At 42.8% G+C, this 17382-nt stretch overlaps 1 protein-coding gene across 1 annotated transcript in view; it reads left to right on the top strand.

The window, feature by feature from the left end:
* Positions 1 to 14195, top strand: part of zgc:171482 (zinc finger protein) — a 48847-nt gene extending 34652 nt beyond the window's left edge. The window contains exons 6-7 of the mRNA XM_062400451.1: positions 3086 to 3182; positions 12645 to 14195. Coding sequence (XP_062256435.1) covers positions 3086 to 3182; positions 12645 to 12666 — 119 coding nt within the window. The 3' untranslated portion in view covers positions 12667 to 14195. The remainder of the gene's footprint in view (positions 1 to 3085; positions 3183 to 12644) is intronic.
* Positions 14196 to 17382: the final 3187 nt, after the last annotated feature.

Genomic DNA, 17382 nt, shown 5'->3' with positions numbered 1-17382 from the left:
TATAATTTTGTTGCACATTGCTTTATTTGGACAAGAAAGGCGTGTTCTTACCAGGGGTACTGCCAATTGCCAGGAGTCTCTGTATAACAGCCACGACATGCTCTTAGCTCATCCCCGCTTTTCTCACCCTCTCGTTTCTGTCTCGCTGGCATCTATTTGTGTAATTAACAAGGCTTAGAACTCCCTCACAAATACTGCTCGCACTCCCCAAATAAAAACCCGCAATCACAACTGTGCCCTGCGTGCTGTCCCTCGCCTTGCACACACACTTTTCCCACATGCAATTAACACATGCAGGAAAAGTGTCCACACAGTTTCCGTGCTGAGCCCATACAGGGCACCGAGTGGTCTGATGCCAGAGCTGTTTTATTAACAAAACACAAGTGTGTGTGTGCATGTGGCCGTGTTTGTGTATTGTGTGTTCAAAGGGTTGGCACACACTCCCACAATCTGGCACGGGCACAATCTGCAGCACATTGTACATCAGCGTTACTCGGCCAGGCAGCAGGGAGGTGACATCAATCAGGCTAAAAGCAGGGAAGCTGCCATTGTGTGCGTACACATACGCACATGGCACATAAAGCACAATCGCATACACAAGAATAGATTTCTTTGTGTAATCCTGGCGGCAGTGTAGAATTACCGGAAGATAGAAAAGGAAAGAAAATGTGAAAGAGACTTATCGCTCCTTTCTTTTCCAAATCCCCTCCTCTTTAATTAATAGCCTTTTTCATTATGAGAGAACAGATGTAATGACATTTTGGGTCGAGAGGACGTACTTTTCTCTCCCTTTCACACACCAACACACACACACACGCTTCCTCACTATCTCGTAATAGATGCAAAATATCAACATTCAAGGGAAAGCGGTGCTTACTTCAGGCGACCGGTTCAATCGTGGCTTTCTTGTAAATAACTGCTTGTCCTTAATCACCCCTGAAACCGACAGAGCAGCTCTGTCTGACAACAGGGAGTAGCTAAGCCACATTATGCAGCTCCGGTCCCAGTGTAAATGACCTCCAACCACTCCTAACAATATTACAACTTCATCTCCCAACATACCTCACCAATTACTGCCGGGAAGGTCAAAGGGTGATGGAACACGCAGACAACTCATAGATCTCGAAGACGGTAATGGCTGCACAGGAAAGGGCGACCACACACAGGAGAGCACACCTGATTCCAGACGCAGCGCAGGCCGACAATAACACGTTCACAACTTTCTAATAAAAGAAGAGGAAATCAGACGAGATGTTAAGTAGCTAACTTAGGTTCGGGGAAAGGGCACCGCCTCGACCACACCTCTAATCACCTGTCAAACCGACGTGTACCCGGTCGACCAATCACGCTCCGGTTGTCCAACAATCCCCGAGCCACCCTTTCCTTTCCCTAGAGAAAGAGGAAAGATGACAAGATAAAGAAGAAGAGAAGAAGAAAATAAGGAAACAAAAGACCTACACACTATCTATTCATCCTCTTTACCTCATACCCCCTAACTTCCCTTCATCTTCCTGCCGTCATCCATACCCCTCCTCAATTCAGCCTCCTTCCGTCCCCCCTTCCCCCCCATCCATTCATCCTCCTTCGATCAAACCTCTATTCTCCTTCCCTATTCCTACCTCCATCCTCTTACCCTCAACCCTTCATCCACCTTTCCTCATCTCAACCCTCATCCATTCATCCTCCCTCCCTCCTCCTTCCTCCTAACGGCATCCTCCTTCACTCAACCCTTCATTCTACTTCCCTATTCCTACCTTCAGTCATCTTCCTTTCCTCATCCATTCATCTTCCTTCCCCAAACACATCCCTTCATCCTCTTTCCCTCATACCTACCCTCATTCTTCATTCTCCCTCCCACATCACTACCCTTATCTCTCCATCCTCCTTCCCTCAACAGCATCCATTTATCTGACTTCCCTCAAACCTACCCTGAACCCGTTCTTCATTCATATTCAGTTAGGCGGATACCCCTAGCATGTTTTGTTATAGGTAATGTCACCAGTGTGCCCTCCCAGACCAGCATTTTACGTTCACTACATCAGTATCCCTTTAAACCTTTAAACTCCATATTGTTAGGGTGTGGTCCCTGAAGGTGAAATTACCTTAAACAGTCGAGTTTGTGATTCACTGATCTGAGTAAAACTCTGCAGTGACATTTCAACACTGAGCAAAATGTGACAAAAATAGCACTTTATTTAATCTGTGACAGAATCCAGAGCCTTGTTGCCACCTGCCCTACCCTGATTGACAGAGAGCATTTCCTCTGAAAAGGGCTGAAGTCGTCACAAGTGAAAATGGGTGTTTTTCTGGGGGGGTTGGGCACACATCATGTTTTCTATGGTCATTAAACCCCAGCATGCATTTGGATCACTCCTACAGCGTGTCAACTCATTATCCCCAACATACATCTGTCTCCTCTCCATCTTTATTTATTCACGTCTTACTTCTCTCCAGAAATGTTCTTTCACTCATTCCGTCTGCCGCCCCCCGCCCCATTCCCCCGCCCCGCCACTCGGTTGCACTTCACCCCTCAGAATCTCCGTCCTCATCCATCTATTTTTGGGAGTTCATCTCGACCACCTGCAAACCCTCCAATTAGTTCACATCTGTGTCTGAGCCGCACCATTTCAAGCAGCGCACATTCACCAATACAACACAAATGTGCGTGCATGCACAGCCCTATACAGTGCTGCCCTGTTCTATTCTTACCCCCCCCCCCCGCCTTAATTCTTCTCGCCCTCTTGAAATCTAGCTTCGAGAAAAGGCACCTTCACACACACACTCACTAGAAGACGGAAAAAGGCAGTGATCTAAGGATCTAAAAATGTAACTGGCTTTCTGCTAATGATTCGTCTAATCAAATGCACTCAATTAGGAAAATTACTCTGCACTGTGGCGTGTAAAAATAAGACTGTTATTTAGTGTCAGTTCAGTTTCTTATTGTTCCACACGTTGGCCTCGGTGCTACAGCTGCTGCTGATTATCCAGATGATGATGACAGCTTTTTAAGAGTTGTTGATGAACCATGCTATTATTAGAGTGCCCTCACAGTCTCCACTGTACCTGTGTGTCTGTCTCTCTCCAGGGCTGCGCAGTAGTTACTCCTGCAGCGTCTGCAGCGTCGTCCTCAACTCCATCGAACAGTACCACGCACACCTCCAGGGCTCCAAGCACCAGAACAAGTGAGTAGGACAATGATGGAAGAACGGGCGATCAATCAAACCCCAGGATAGAGAGACAGCTTGTCACTTTCCGAAACAGACAGACAATCTAACCATCAAGCCCCGCTCACAGGCCAGGTGCACAGGGGTGTGACAGAAGGTGGAGTCTGAGTGCAGCATTATGATACCTCAGAGGAAAGTGTGCGTTATTATCTCCATTTCTATCTCCTGGCAGCTAAAGTATATTTGCAGCTTCAATATTTTCTAAGCAGCCTCAACAACTGTATGTTAGAAGGAAACCATTGTGAGTGCTTTCATTTGTATTTGACAAACAATCCAGTGAGGGTGTTGTGAAAGCAAAGCGACACAGCTTGAAGTAGATATTGTTCGTAATAAAATTTGAAATTCAGCAGATGAAATTCATAATGCACATATGCATCAAGCCATGTAAAGAGATGTGGAGCAGCCTGGGGCAACGTAAAGGAAACAGGGTTATTTATTATAGAGGTTTGGACATTTTCACCACAGAGTTTAGAGAATGTAATCACAGCCAATGTTTCCACCAGCACGAAGAAAGTGTGTGATGGACCCATTACATTTCATGCATTTACAATGGGGTGGCTGTGAGCATGGTTACAGGCAGTGTAGTCATGTGTGACTGTGTGTGCGTCTATACTGTGCATGTATAAGTCTCTTTCTATTTCAAGTGACATAAGGGGAATTAAGTGTGTTATGGAGTGTTTGTCTGATAAAAGGCTGCTTGAGGATGTAATTTTGTGGCAGAGGCAGTTTCTTGTTCCCCATTTGTCTTTTTTTAAGAGTTGTGTCTCCTCAGCTGAAACAGTCGTATTTATCCACCCAGGAGCCAAACTTGTCAGGGCTGCACACACGCACACACACACACACGCACACCAAACTTCTGCACACAAGTTAACTCTGAGACAGAGAGTGGTGGGTGTATTGTGAAAAACACTACGGCAACAACAAGGATGAGAAATGCAGAGAGGGGAGGAGGAGGGGACGAAAACAGAAAGTTAATGAAAAGCATCCGAATGGTGATGCAGGCTGTGCTTGTGCTGTATACCCCAAGCAATACTAATAGAAATGCTGATGTCATTTATACCATATAATGATAAATGATCAGTCAATCTACGCAGACCAATTATTATTGGTTCCAAAAGCTCCCATTTTGTAACCAATAACAAATATGCCATTGTCATTCCTACTATTTTGATCTATAAAAGCTTTCAGGCGTGTTTTTAGTTTGAGAGGTGCAGATACCTCATAAAATCAATATTTGAACTGTGCATGAAGTCATTTTGGGACATCTTCATGATCTAACTTATATGATTATATATGATCAATATACGCTTTAGATTGTCTCTACAGATTTATTATTTGTACAGACAAAGGGTATTGTTTCAAGTATCAAGACTTATGTTTTCCAGAAGAGATTTGTTGATCTTTCTAAACTTTTAGAAATCAAGGGCTGTATCTTAAAATAAGTCAGATCACTGCACTAAGCTCACCGGACGACGAGCCCACTGAACAAAGGTAATTACAGTGATTTGTATTTTAATATAGTTTTTAGATTACAGATTTGCACGGCTCTCGTTAAAATGGTCTTTAATGCTTCACATCAAAGAACTGAAAATAAAATGTATGTACGTGACTGACACTAAAGCTGCAGATGAGGCACAGAGGCGAGTGTGGTTCAGGCACTCTGTAATTCACCAAAGGGAACATTTAGTGAGTGAGATTGGTATCGCTTTATTCAGAGAGCTTCTGTAGAGGTGCGGCGGTAACGGCTTATGTCAGTACAAGACAAATGGAAGGTGGCTTGACGATGAAAGGTCCTTGATGCCGATGATTTCTTTCCACAGAATCTGGCAGGTGAATAGGTTCCATATGTAACTCCATCATTATGTCCCATTCAATTTCTAGATGAAACTTAAGGCCACAGAATTGATGTTCTCAATGACCAAGGCAGTTTGCATCGACACTGAGCAAGATACTGAACACCTAATATAACTTTCACTTATTGGGAGTCAGCTTGGGTCAGTGCATCAGCGTACTTTTAGAACATATCTGCACACAAGCTGTTAATATAGGGAAAACAGGAGGCTCGTAAATCTTCCCTTCTGTTAGTTTTACTGGCACATTGAGGAAAAGAGGGCAGACACACTGAACAAGTGACGTTTGGGAGAGAGTAAGCAAGACTAATAGACACAGGAGACATTGCTGTACACACCACAGACACAGAGAGACAGATGGGAAGAGAGACGCAGAGAGACAGGAAGACGTAGAGAGATTGAGAAAGAGGCACAAATGGCCAGAGATAGACTGGGATACAATCGATAAGGACAGAAATGTGCAAATACTAGGAGAACGCAAAAACAAAAAAGTCCAAGACAGAAACCCTCCTCACATTGTCCTGAGGAAGAACCAGAGAGATGAAGAGGAGATGTGTCGAGGACGCTGAGGTGAGGCCAGTGCTGCTGACAGCTACAGGGCTGTGGTGCTTAGGATGAAGAGGACAGATGAATGGATGGATGGAGGAGGGTGAGGGACAGTGTGGTGTTACAGAGAGGTCTGTGAAGAGAAAAGGAGGAAGTTCATCCAGTGTAGCTACAATAACAACAAAGTTCTCACACACACGCAAAAACTGATTTTAAGTCTTCATAAGGTTGTTGTGTTTCCAGTGCAGTAGTTTACTAAAACAACTTTTGCCTAAATGCATAATGCAAGTGTTATTTAAATTTTTTGATTTATTTTGACGTTTTAATTTCTCTCAGATGTTATTACGATTGGTTTCATTAAATATTACTTTTAATTAACACACAGACTTTTATGAAAAATAAACTGAAAACAGCTAATCTTTCATTCAGTTTACTCGGAATAAATGATGAAACATTTCTGTGACTAATGATGTAAGACTCATGTTTCCAATCTAGTTATATACACATGTATTTATATGTTAATATGTAATATACTAGCAAGATAGTAATTTTATCATTTGCACGACAAACTATGGAACTTTCTATTCTTTATTTCAGTACTGCAGTATTAAGGAGGTTATTTCCCTGAAGCAGCGTCTGCACGATTGCATACATACAGACTTTGTGCATTAGGTGAGAGAAAGTCCACGAGAGAGCCCTCGAAACACGAGCAGACACGAGCAGATGCGAAGTGTGTGAGTGAACACCGGTTCTGGAAGTGAAGCTTTGCCAGCTCTGTTGCGCTGTGGTATCGATCCTCCGGGAAACAGAACAAGAACAAAGGTTCCAGCTCATCGACCTCATTTCCTCTGCCTTTGCCCAGTCACTCAGGTGAAACATAATACAGGTACATGAGTGTTTGTCAGACACTATCACTCTCTCTCACATACTCAATCTATTCATACTTCAAAGTGAATTATATATTTCATCCTTTGGCACATTGTAGTAGTATGAACACATCATAGGCACATGTCCCTATTCTGCTGACATGCAAGGGTATCAAAAACACACAAAGTAACATTGCATCACAAATATGAGACAAGAAAACATGAAATAAAAATAAGCGCATGAATTTACTCATGTTGAGTTGTGTGTATGTTAATGTGCATTAAAGTAGAAATGTGTGCGAGTACTTATGAAAGAAGAGGCTATGAAATGTATTTATCTCTCCAGGTTATTTACACGGTGGATGGTGCTTAGTAAAAGTGACGTAGCATGTTCTAACTCAGTGTGTGTGTGTGTTCATATCTTTTGTGTTTTGTATGAGTATACTTTCACACTCGGGATGAGCTTTGGCCCGGTAAGGAGCTTTCTGGAGGAGACGGCTGACAGCGGCTGGGGATTAGCTCTCACCGAAGAAACGTCCATGAAAAGAGTGTGCGAATGTGTGTTGCGTGGCGTTAGGAATGTGTCAACATAATCCAACAACAGATTTCTCTGTTCTTTAAACAGCTGGATGCATCTGGCAGCCAGCTTCCCTTATCTATACCGTGCATCTGCTTCATACACAGTCAGCTGCGGGTCATCGGAAACGGTGCAGACTTCACAGGGCTGCTGTAATTGGAGCTGCACAGGAGGATAACAGCGCAGTTATAACTAGATAAACTTGGCAGAAGATTTTCACAGTTTACTGTATGTTAATTATGTAAATTAAGCCAGTGCACTTAGTTGGCCGGGAGCAGGGACGGGCAGCAGACTGAGCTTACAACACAGACGAACATTAAATTCCGATGTTGGTTCTTGGCACGAGCGATCTTGAATACTAGTTATTTGTTTACACGGTAAAGATGTCGATGGAAAGTTTGCAGGAAAGCAACACAAACAAAGCTGAAGGGGAATGAATGTGAGACAGAAAGGAGCTGACTCTTCTATCACATTCGACATGTGGGCTTAGTATGAAAAGCCTGATACCAGAACACTGTACTTAACAAATTGAGTCACAGACTGGTCCCTACATCAATATATATATATAGAGATGTACGTAAATATATAAAAAGGTATATAATTCAAAATTAATTTTTTTGCATAAACTATTCTTTCATTGAATTTAAACAGACATGAGATTTTGTTAAATCACATAGCTCTATTGTTGACCTGACAGTAAACCCTCTTGTGTTGGTGTAGGATCGTGGACTGTATGTAAAGATGGACGAAGCATCCCACCTCCTCTCACTATCCAGAATTAAAGCCAAATTATCTTACACATTTGGAGCCAGAGTCTGCACAGTAGTGATCGGGGGATGGAGAAGCAGTAATGAAACCTTGAATATAAACGTGCTTGAGTTATCATGAGTCAGTCTCAAAACCATAACACTTATTAGATAAATGAACACCTGGAAAATCATCCGTGTGATAAGAACTAAGGTGACAGAAACGCTCTTTAAGTAGAAAAAAAAAAATTGTAACGTCACTTTTGATTTTATTCCACGTCCCGGCCATTAACATGGAGAAGGTGGGGGTTTGTAAGCGACACTGCAGGTGGCAATTTAGAGGGTTTTTTCCTTCAAATTCTGGGAGCAGTCATAAGAGAGAAACCAAAGTAACAGCTTTGAACTTTCATTTCCATAATAGAAAGTAAACATTAAATAAAAAAACATTTTATGAATCCTTATAATGAGAGTCTTGAATTGTAAATGTCAATCTCAGAATAAACCAAGAAAAAAAGCAAGTAACAACAGGGAAATTAAGTTGTTCTGAGGCATTTGCCTGGTGGTTTATGTAAATAATATAATGTTTTTCTTGAAAGCAATACTTCAAATCTATTTAATGAAGAGTTTTCACAGGGATATGTAAATGTTTCAACAAAGTCTTAATCAAAACTGACTGTAACAGCAATTATAGAGCCACTGTGCAGTACATTTTTTATAAATGTACCTCACTGCGTCAATACCATTTATGATATGCAATCGATCCGCATAAATCTGCCACTGGTGCCAATAATATCTGCTTACTGGCATGTTGATTCATCAGTCAGGCTCCGTTATATAGATCCTGCACTGCCAGCTTCAACACTGTTCTTATCCAGTGGTCTGAACCTGTAAAGTGCAGTTAAGGAGCCCGCACAGCCACACTGAGAATAACCTCAAGGCTATGATGGCTTTTATGCAACAATTACCAGCAAATTTATTCCGCCCGAAAGGTTTTTGTCCAAGTATAATTGCATTAAAATAAAGGGGCCTAATTAGCTCCTCGGAGTCCAACAGAGAAAACAAAGCCAAATGTTAAGTGCGTGATACTTGATGGGAAGTGTCAGCCCGGTTGTATCTCTGACCGATGACCCCGCGTGGCTTTAACTAGCCGTATAATATTATTCATGTTCCCATTGCTCACGCTTTTCTTTCTCGTTGTTGAAGTCCGACCTCAGGCCTGCCTTTGTTTGTGCCAGGGTATGACTGTGTGATGTTGACGCTGATGCTAGCGCAGGCCCCAAGGGTATAATGGCGAGGTTGGGGACAATCCATTTAGCCTACTCACCCTGGTAATTATTCAGCATCGGTATCACGGAGGACACATACGAAACAAACTAATGCACATTTAAGCTGGGAGGGCGCACGGAGGAGAGGGGAGGGCGGCAACGAGTGAACGAGATTACAGTGTAAAGTAACTGAATGCAAATGGTTGAGCTATCGACCTGCTGATAGAGCAGCATGCACGTGTGTGTGTGTGTGTGTGTGTGTGCATCCTCTCCCTGCTGTAGGCAAGTTGAAAGGTTATTTCAGGACTGTCCCTGGTTGACTTTCCTCATACAGGGCTTCTCTGGCACACACACACACCCTCATGCTGTAGGCTGCACTCTTTTCCCCCATAGGCACTTGTCCTTGTCTACCCTCGCACCTTCTGCCCAAAAAAACAAACCCAAAATCACACAAACACATTTTGTGTCTCTTTCCACACACACGAAGATGCACACAGCCCCGAGCGTTACTGCCTCTGATGTTAATAAGGTAAGGGTTGGGGGGGAGACTCATAGCTTGGCTCCCTTAGCAACTGCTTCTGCCAGACTACGTTTACCTTGCGCACACACACAGCCTTCTCTCTCTCTCTCTCTCTCTCTCTCTCTCTCTCTCTCTCTCTCTCTCTCTCTCTCTCTCTCTCTCTCTCTCTCTCTCTCTCTCTCTCTCTCTCTCTCTCTCTCTCTCTCTCTCTCTCTCTCTCTCTCTCTCTCTCTCTCTCTCTCTCTCTCTCTCTCTCTCTCTCTCTCTCTCTCTCTCTCTCTCTCTCTCTCTCTCTCTCTCTCTCTCTCTCTCTCTCTCTCTCTCTCTCTCTCTCATCCCACATGTGTGGCGCTGGGACAGATTATTGGATTAGTGCAATAACACCCCCCCCCCCCCCTTCAATCAGAGGGAATTTCCTTTTTTCACCGCTACCTTCTACCTTCCCGTTCTCCACTTTCCTTGGCTCTGTCACCTTTCCTGCCCTCATTCTACTATTCATCATCTTCTACCTCCTACATCAAGGACCGGCTGCAATTATTAACCGAACAATGCATGTTCTAATAATAGCAATTTGTGCGAATGTGTGCATGTGTTAATATACCAGCTTAGGTTGAGAAAAAGAACTAGGCTTTCACATGCATGTGAAACAGAAGAAAATAATCGGCAGCCCATGCTCACTACATTCAGAACTGTCCCATAATTCTTTGTACTGTGTTGTTCCCACAAAAAAAAAGCCCAATCAGGGGACAACTCAGACAGATGGTTGTTTGACTGTTTCTGCATCAGCTGGAAACATTTACTCAATTAATGAATTAGTCAATAGACTTCATGATCTTGATCTTGAAGTCAGTGTCGATCCGAAGCTTCTCAAACGGGATGATTTGTTGCTTCTCTCTATTTGAAAGCTTGTTTGGTTCAGTGGGAACAAATGACTGTCAACAAACATGTAAAATGCAAAATCTCCACATTCACCAAGTAACCAAACAAACGTTATCTTAATAGCCCTTTTCAAAGGACTATACATGGTTGAAACAGGAATACACTCTAATGTAAAAAAAACAGACATGACATAGGTCATAAAATGTCCTAGTATTAACAGAAGGGTTTTTTAAAGGTATGTTTTTAAAAGTGATGTGAAAGGTGTCACTGATTCAGTCTCTGGTGTAAACAAGCAAAAGCAACATAGTGAGGAGGCTACCCAAAAGCAACACAGTGGGATGTCTGCGTAAAAGGGATTTCTATCTCTGACGCCTCTATCCACACCACAGTGTTTCTCTCTGTCCCTCTCCTCCTGCTGCTCCTGCCTCCATCTCCAGTGCTACCTGTCCACTCCCAGAGCACCACACTCACTGCCTCACCGCTCCTAGTGCCAGATCCGTCCTGACAGAGCAGACAGGGTGTAGAGGCCATTGTTTTTAACAGCCATTACTGCGATAGGTGCTGACAGCTATAGTGCCTGTGAATTCCGCCTCCCTCCTCTGACTGTGTCTCAGTGTGTGTGTGTGTGTGTGTGTGTGTGTGTGTGTGTGTGTGTGTGTGTGTGTGTGTGTGTGTGGCAACCCTCCAATAAGGACAAGGCAGATAAGTGACATTCAAACAAGGAGCGATGAACACACTGGCATTTGTTGTGATGTTCAAAAAATGAGATTCATTTCAGAATCAGACCGATGGCCAGTATGAAGACAAAACGTGTTCTCACTTTGTTTGCCTGGTATTCACTTGGACCCTAACTAAAGTAACAGCAGACAGCAAAACAACGCCTTAATCTGACGAGAGGAGCAATTACACAAAAAGCTGCTAAGATGTAAGAGGTATTGTTTTACTAAGTGCAAGTTGTTGGGATTTCTGTTGTGACATTTGGGTAACTGAATAAGCGAGACCGACTGTGAATGGTAATGTGATATTTTCATTTCAGTTACACAATGATCAGCTGCGGGAATACTCAAGTGTTTTGCCCTTTAAACTTAATGTCATTATAAATCTTAGTAAAAATGCTTAGACTAGTAGAGTGTCACTCAGTAGACCACATACCTCCAAGGCCCAACAGTCCCCTTAACCCCCATTCTCCACATAATAACCAATAGTCAAATAACAAACAAACATCAGTCTTTTGTCTGAAATGTGAATGGATACGATCTACATTCACAGCCAGGTCAAAGGACTGCACGTTGTTCTGCACGACGTACATTGAACCATGAATTATTCCCCATTGGAAATCTATATAAAAAATGTTTTTATCTCCCAGTCTGAATAGATTCATGCCAACATTTAACAGGTTGTTTCTTGACCCCTGTCCCATCCCCCCACCAAGTTACATAGAAATCTGTTTGGTAGATTTTGAGTAATCCTGCTGACAAACAAACAAGGGCACACACAACCTCCTTGGCGCATGTTATGTGGTGGTTGTAGCTTAGCATGAGCTTGAATCCATCTTATCTCTTTGCTTTAATTAAATATGGTGCGTTTTGTGTCTGGAGTTGCTTTGTGTCGCGGTGATAAAGCGACAGAATGCAGCCGCATCAACTGGCGTCACGATAAAAAAAAATACATAGCTCAAGATAAAGGCCGGATCCACAGTAATTATTGCACCTTAAACATGGGGGTTTAGACGTCAATCTTTCTGGTTCGTTTAAATTTGGGCAGCGGCCAGATGGAAGACATAATAGACGGGTTGCAATTATGAGAAGATTGTGAAATGGGATTATTGGATAATGCTTCTGACACAGTAGAGCTGTCGTTCCCTGTAAAATGGAGTTGTTTTCATTGCAGCAGAGGGATAAAAGCAATGTGGGATTACAGTGCCGCATATCTGCACATTTGTTTTGTCACATTAACATAAAGACTTTGTTTATTTTGGCTCTCTACACCGCAGGGCTCGTGACGTGGGCTTTCAGGTAAATTAGATTTCTTATCGAGGACCGAGTAGCGACCGAGTGCACCTCCCCTGTGGGCTTCATGTTTCCTGTGGTTAAAGAGCTGTGTCTTGTAAGATCTGCCCGGGTCAGAGACAAGCAAGACTAACAAACTCCTTCCTGTGTTCTTGTTTCCAGCCTGAAGCAACACCAGCAGTAAAGCCACCGTGACAGGACACTCGGAAAAGCAGGAGAGAGGAAGACAGGGATTACCGGAATAAACAAATACAGAAAAGAGGACTCATGTCCGAGAAAGTAGTTATGAGAAAGTAGTGCCGAGTAACTTCATTGTATGTGTGTGTGTGTGTGTTTGTTTGTAAGTCTGTGTGTGGGTATCATGAGCATCCATGCCTGCATCTGCGGTGTGCATTTGCGGGTCATTGTGGGTGTGTTTGTTTCTACCTTTGATCTAAAAATATATCTCGGAGATTTATTCAGCACCCAAGTGTTTGATACGAGTTCTCAGCAAGACAGCCACGGCCGCCAGAGGAGCTGCGGCTGCCATGAAAGTCCTGTGTGAACCACAATCCTAAAAAATTCAACTGATGTCGGTGCGTTGCCCAGAGCGGTGATAACCATTACAATGATCGTCATAGAGCAGCAGTTACACTAACTCTGTAACCAACCGTTCCCAAAGTGCTCCGACAGCGATGCTCGTCTCAACGCGGCCGTTTTACATGCACTTCCTACGGAGCGGCGCTGACGGAGACACACGCGTGGCTCACTCTCAGACCACCTGAGACCAACTCAGGCCCAGACGCTTGAATCCAAGGACAAGACAAAGCCCCAATGACCTCAGACATTACAGATTGCATGACGTATTTTTGGTTCTAAATCCCGTGTTGTCTGTAAAACGTAGCATTGATTTGTTTTTTTTTCCAGATGGCGAGTGTGTCATTTTGAAATCCAGCTTTTCATGTTCCAAATAATCCCAAACCTGCGTGGCTCGGGTGCGGTGCAGACGACCCTGGAGAGAAGCAGCACAAAGACTTTTTTAGCTCCGGCTCTGAAGTGAACTTCTTTGTCAATCATGTACAGATGAAAACATTCCCACGGCACTGAACACTGATGTCAGACGCAGTTCAGAGGTGATGTTAACGCCTCCCTGTTGAGAGTCGTGTAGATAATATTTTTTTATTTTTCTGTTGCAAAAGCCTGAGGAGAAAAAAAACTAAATACACCATTCCTTGTAGCAGAAAACGAACAATAAATCCGGAGTGTGAATCAGTGCATGCTAAATCTAAAACTTTGCATTAACTTGCCTTTTTAAGATCCTACGGCTTGTGCATTTCCTCAAAAGCGCTGCCTTCTAGAGATAGCTTGGTAATGCATTTCTGAACATGAACAAAGATCATCTCACCTCTCGGAGAGGCTTCTTATTCAACTCCTTAATTTATTCATCAAAAAATGAAACCCTTTGATGCCTAGGATTTAGACCAGTCATCGCCGTTTAAAAACGCCTCCATCTGTAGAGTCAGAGTGTCTGTGAAGTGAGTTTTGACAATGGTTTGTAGCAGAGAGAAGATACGCTCCAGTTTCCTGTGCCGGCTCTGAGATCGGCCCTGAGCTGCGTTTCTCCACACGGACAGAGGAACAAAGTGCCCCATGCTAAGCTATGCTCTGTCAGCTCTTATTGGTTCAAGCTCTTTTTCTTCCTCTATAAAACCCATTAAAAAACGTTTATTAGTTTTTTTGCTTTGTTCATTTCACGGTTAGGAGAGTGAACTACGAACGACCTGATTTGAAACTGTTTCTTCCCTCTGCAGACATTTGGATGAGTAATTGTTTTTTTTATGCAATCGCACTGTAGTATTAACAACCATAGCAATGTGTTTTTGAAGTGAAATTGTTTTACAAAGCAAAAAAAGAAAAATTGGTTTGTGTAAATAAGCAGCGGCGGCAGGCAAAGTTTGTGTTTTCAGAAGAAGTTTTGTATTTATACAGTGGTTATCTGCTACGGTAGAAAAAGAGAGTGAACTTCTTATGGATATTTATATTGAAAAAATACTAATATGTCGGCACTAAAATGAGAATGTCTTTTGGAGGGTGGGTTTTGTTTCGAATGGATGAGCATCAGTGAAAAATGACCCGAGGAGCGAGTGATGACGGACCAAATTCTGGCGTCTGCAGAACACAGGGCTGTTTCCTCGTGAAGACATCCACCTTCATCACAAAGATCTTCTGCTCAGAGGAACTGTTTTGCCAGCGGATTCATTAGAAAGCAAGAACAGCGACAGGACTGCAGACTGTTGGATTTTAACAAGACGTCTAAAAATTGCCAACCCCTTCTGTCGCCGGTAATGCCACGAAGAAAAGGAAAAAATATCCCAAAACGAGGAGTCGTTTGGCATTTTCTCTTTGCCTCACGACTGCTTGGATGACTAATTACACGGACTCTCTCCAGCGCTGGTGCATTCACAATAGAAGCGGTGTCTGTGTGTGTTGATATCACAGTCAGGGGCCATGAGTCACATATTTTAGCAGATGTTACATAATATATGACAGAGATGTATCTATGGGTAGGAATTGTGTGATACGAGGCTTGTGGGTGGGTGTCTGTGTATGTGAAGCTGTCAGCTGCACTGGCAGTGGGAGCCTCACTGTGAGCTGTGTACTGTGAGCACATTTGTAAACACACCTGATGATGAATACAACCAAGATGACAACTATATCTATTTTCTCTTTGCAAAAATTCCAGACCTGTGTTTCTTCTTTTTCTGTCCGTCTGTGTCACCGCGTACACAAAGAGGGGAATATGCTGTTAATGGCAGTGGTCATCTGTAACTACACAAAATGAGTTTAGAAGTGAAAGATACAAAACAATAGCCATTCTGATATTTCAGAGTTTTTAAATAAATCTGATAGTGGTACTTTTATATGTCTGATAATAATTATAATTTCTATATTAAAAATGTAATGAAAAGAGCCCGTAACACATTACAGATGTCAGAACACTTTAAAAATATAGAATATAAAGCTTCACCAGCAGAGGCTTTACTTCACATGTGCTACTAATGATCATTTTTAACAGTAATTTTAACAGTCACCTAGTGTTTAAATTGATGCTAAAACAAGATGAATCAAGATTTGTCTGAATCAGCGCAGAAGATGGCCAACATTGATTCCTAATATCATCTAAAAACATCCATATGCACTTCACAATTTGAGTCCGTTCTTGACCAGTTTCTGTTATGACTCACTTCAGAGTTGGACAAAAGTTCTGCTTTGTCTCGTGTTGCTTGTGCTGCAGTGTGCAGTGGGTGCAAGGAGTGATCAGATGCTCCTGATTGGGCATCTCACCATCGGATTAATTTCTAATATGAATTTCGATTGGCCTTCGTCAGGCCGTGGCACAGTGGAGTCATGGTACTAGGTCGATTCCCTAAATGTGCATCGTGATAGCAAACAAACTTTGACTTCTTCTTCGACAATAACTAGAGTAGACTGGAGGGCTGACGGGTAAGTGCAGTGTGAAGAGAGAAGCGCTTGGGTTTTCGATCGTTTCCTTCAACATCACCTTTAAAATTGCACACTGTACGCCAAGCTTTAGGGGAAATAGAGAAATTATAAAACCTCTTCATTATTCATATTTTATGAAGATTTCATTAGAAATGTTCTTTACTTGTCGATTGCTAATGGACAGTCTATGTGAAGTTTCTAAAAAAACATAACTACCAGCACTGGTATATTTTTAACAAGCTAAGAACACTAAGATATCTGATGTTTCTTTCTGGCTGTTGCCTCAGGCTCCGGCTCAAAATCCCTATCACCAACCTCCAGGTTCACAACTCACACAGAGTTAAGCAGCAGAACACTGGAGTGTCTCACACACACTCATAATACAGACCTTCACCATGGTGACAACTCATCACCAATTCATACAGGAGACGTGAAAAGGAAAGAGGTAAGAACTAAACTGTGTGTGCATGTGCGTGTGTGTGTGTGTGTGTGTGTGTGTGTGTGTGTGTGTGTGTGTGTGTGTGTGTGTGTGTGTGTGTGTGTTTGTGTGTGTTCCTGTACTTATCCCTTTGTTGGGACCACTTTAAGCATAGACGCAACAGAGTGTGGACATTTTGACCGGTTCGCACTCTTTCAATGGACCGTTTTAGGGTTAAGACCTGATTTTAGCTTTAGGGTAAGAATAAGGTTTAGGTTAAGGATTTAATTTGGATGGTTAAGGTAAGGGTAATGGGCTAGGGAATGAATGTATTATGTGAACCAGTGTCCTCACCCAGATATACAAATGTGTGTGTGTGTGCTGTTCTGTGAACCCTGTGCTGACCTGGAGACATGCGAAGTGGATGAAAAAAGGGGATAGAGAACTTCTCAAACTTAAGTTTCCTATGCAACGTCGGTGTTTCTGCTTGAAAATGGAAGAGAGAGGTAGAAAGTCGCAGCAACACACACAAGTGCACACACACAGACACACACACAAACACGCGGACACCTTCTTTCACAATCTTGCTGAAATAAATGAGGATAATAACCCACTAACTTCCAACATGAGCACAGTTACACTGAGCAGTATGAGATCTCCGCAATAGAGGAAAATGTTTCTTTGCTTTCCTGTAATTTCCTTTAGTGGAAACTAGAGACGGTCCAATAACAACCAGCATCAGGAATGCCCTAGATTCTGCGGAAAAGGCTGGTCAGGGTATCGGCGAGTATGTTAATTGTTGAAGATTACAGAACATTGGCTTTAATTCTTCTTCGCTGCTCCAAAACAGCAAAATGTATCGTATCCGAACATCTCTAGTGAGAACCAAACTTTTCACATGGAACAGTTGCTCGTATCCTAATGTGCAGATCACCAAATCAGACATTGACATTTCTTTCTTTCCGCTGCTGCAGGATCCGAGCCACAGCCACCATCACA

Source organism: Platichthys flesus, chromosome 12 (assembly GCF_949316205.1).
Source record: "Platichthys flesus chromosome 12, fPlaFle2.1, whole genome shotgun sequence".
NCBI classification, from domain to species: Eukaryota; Metazoa; Chordata; class Actinopteri; order Pleuronectiformes; family Pleuronectidae; genus Platichthys; species Platichthys flesus.
Note: the sequence above shows the minus strand (reverse complement) of the source record. Positions and strands in the feature narration are given on the sequence as shown.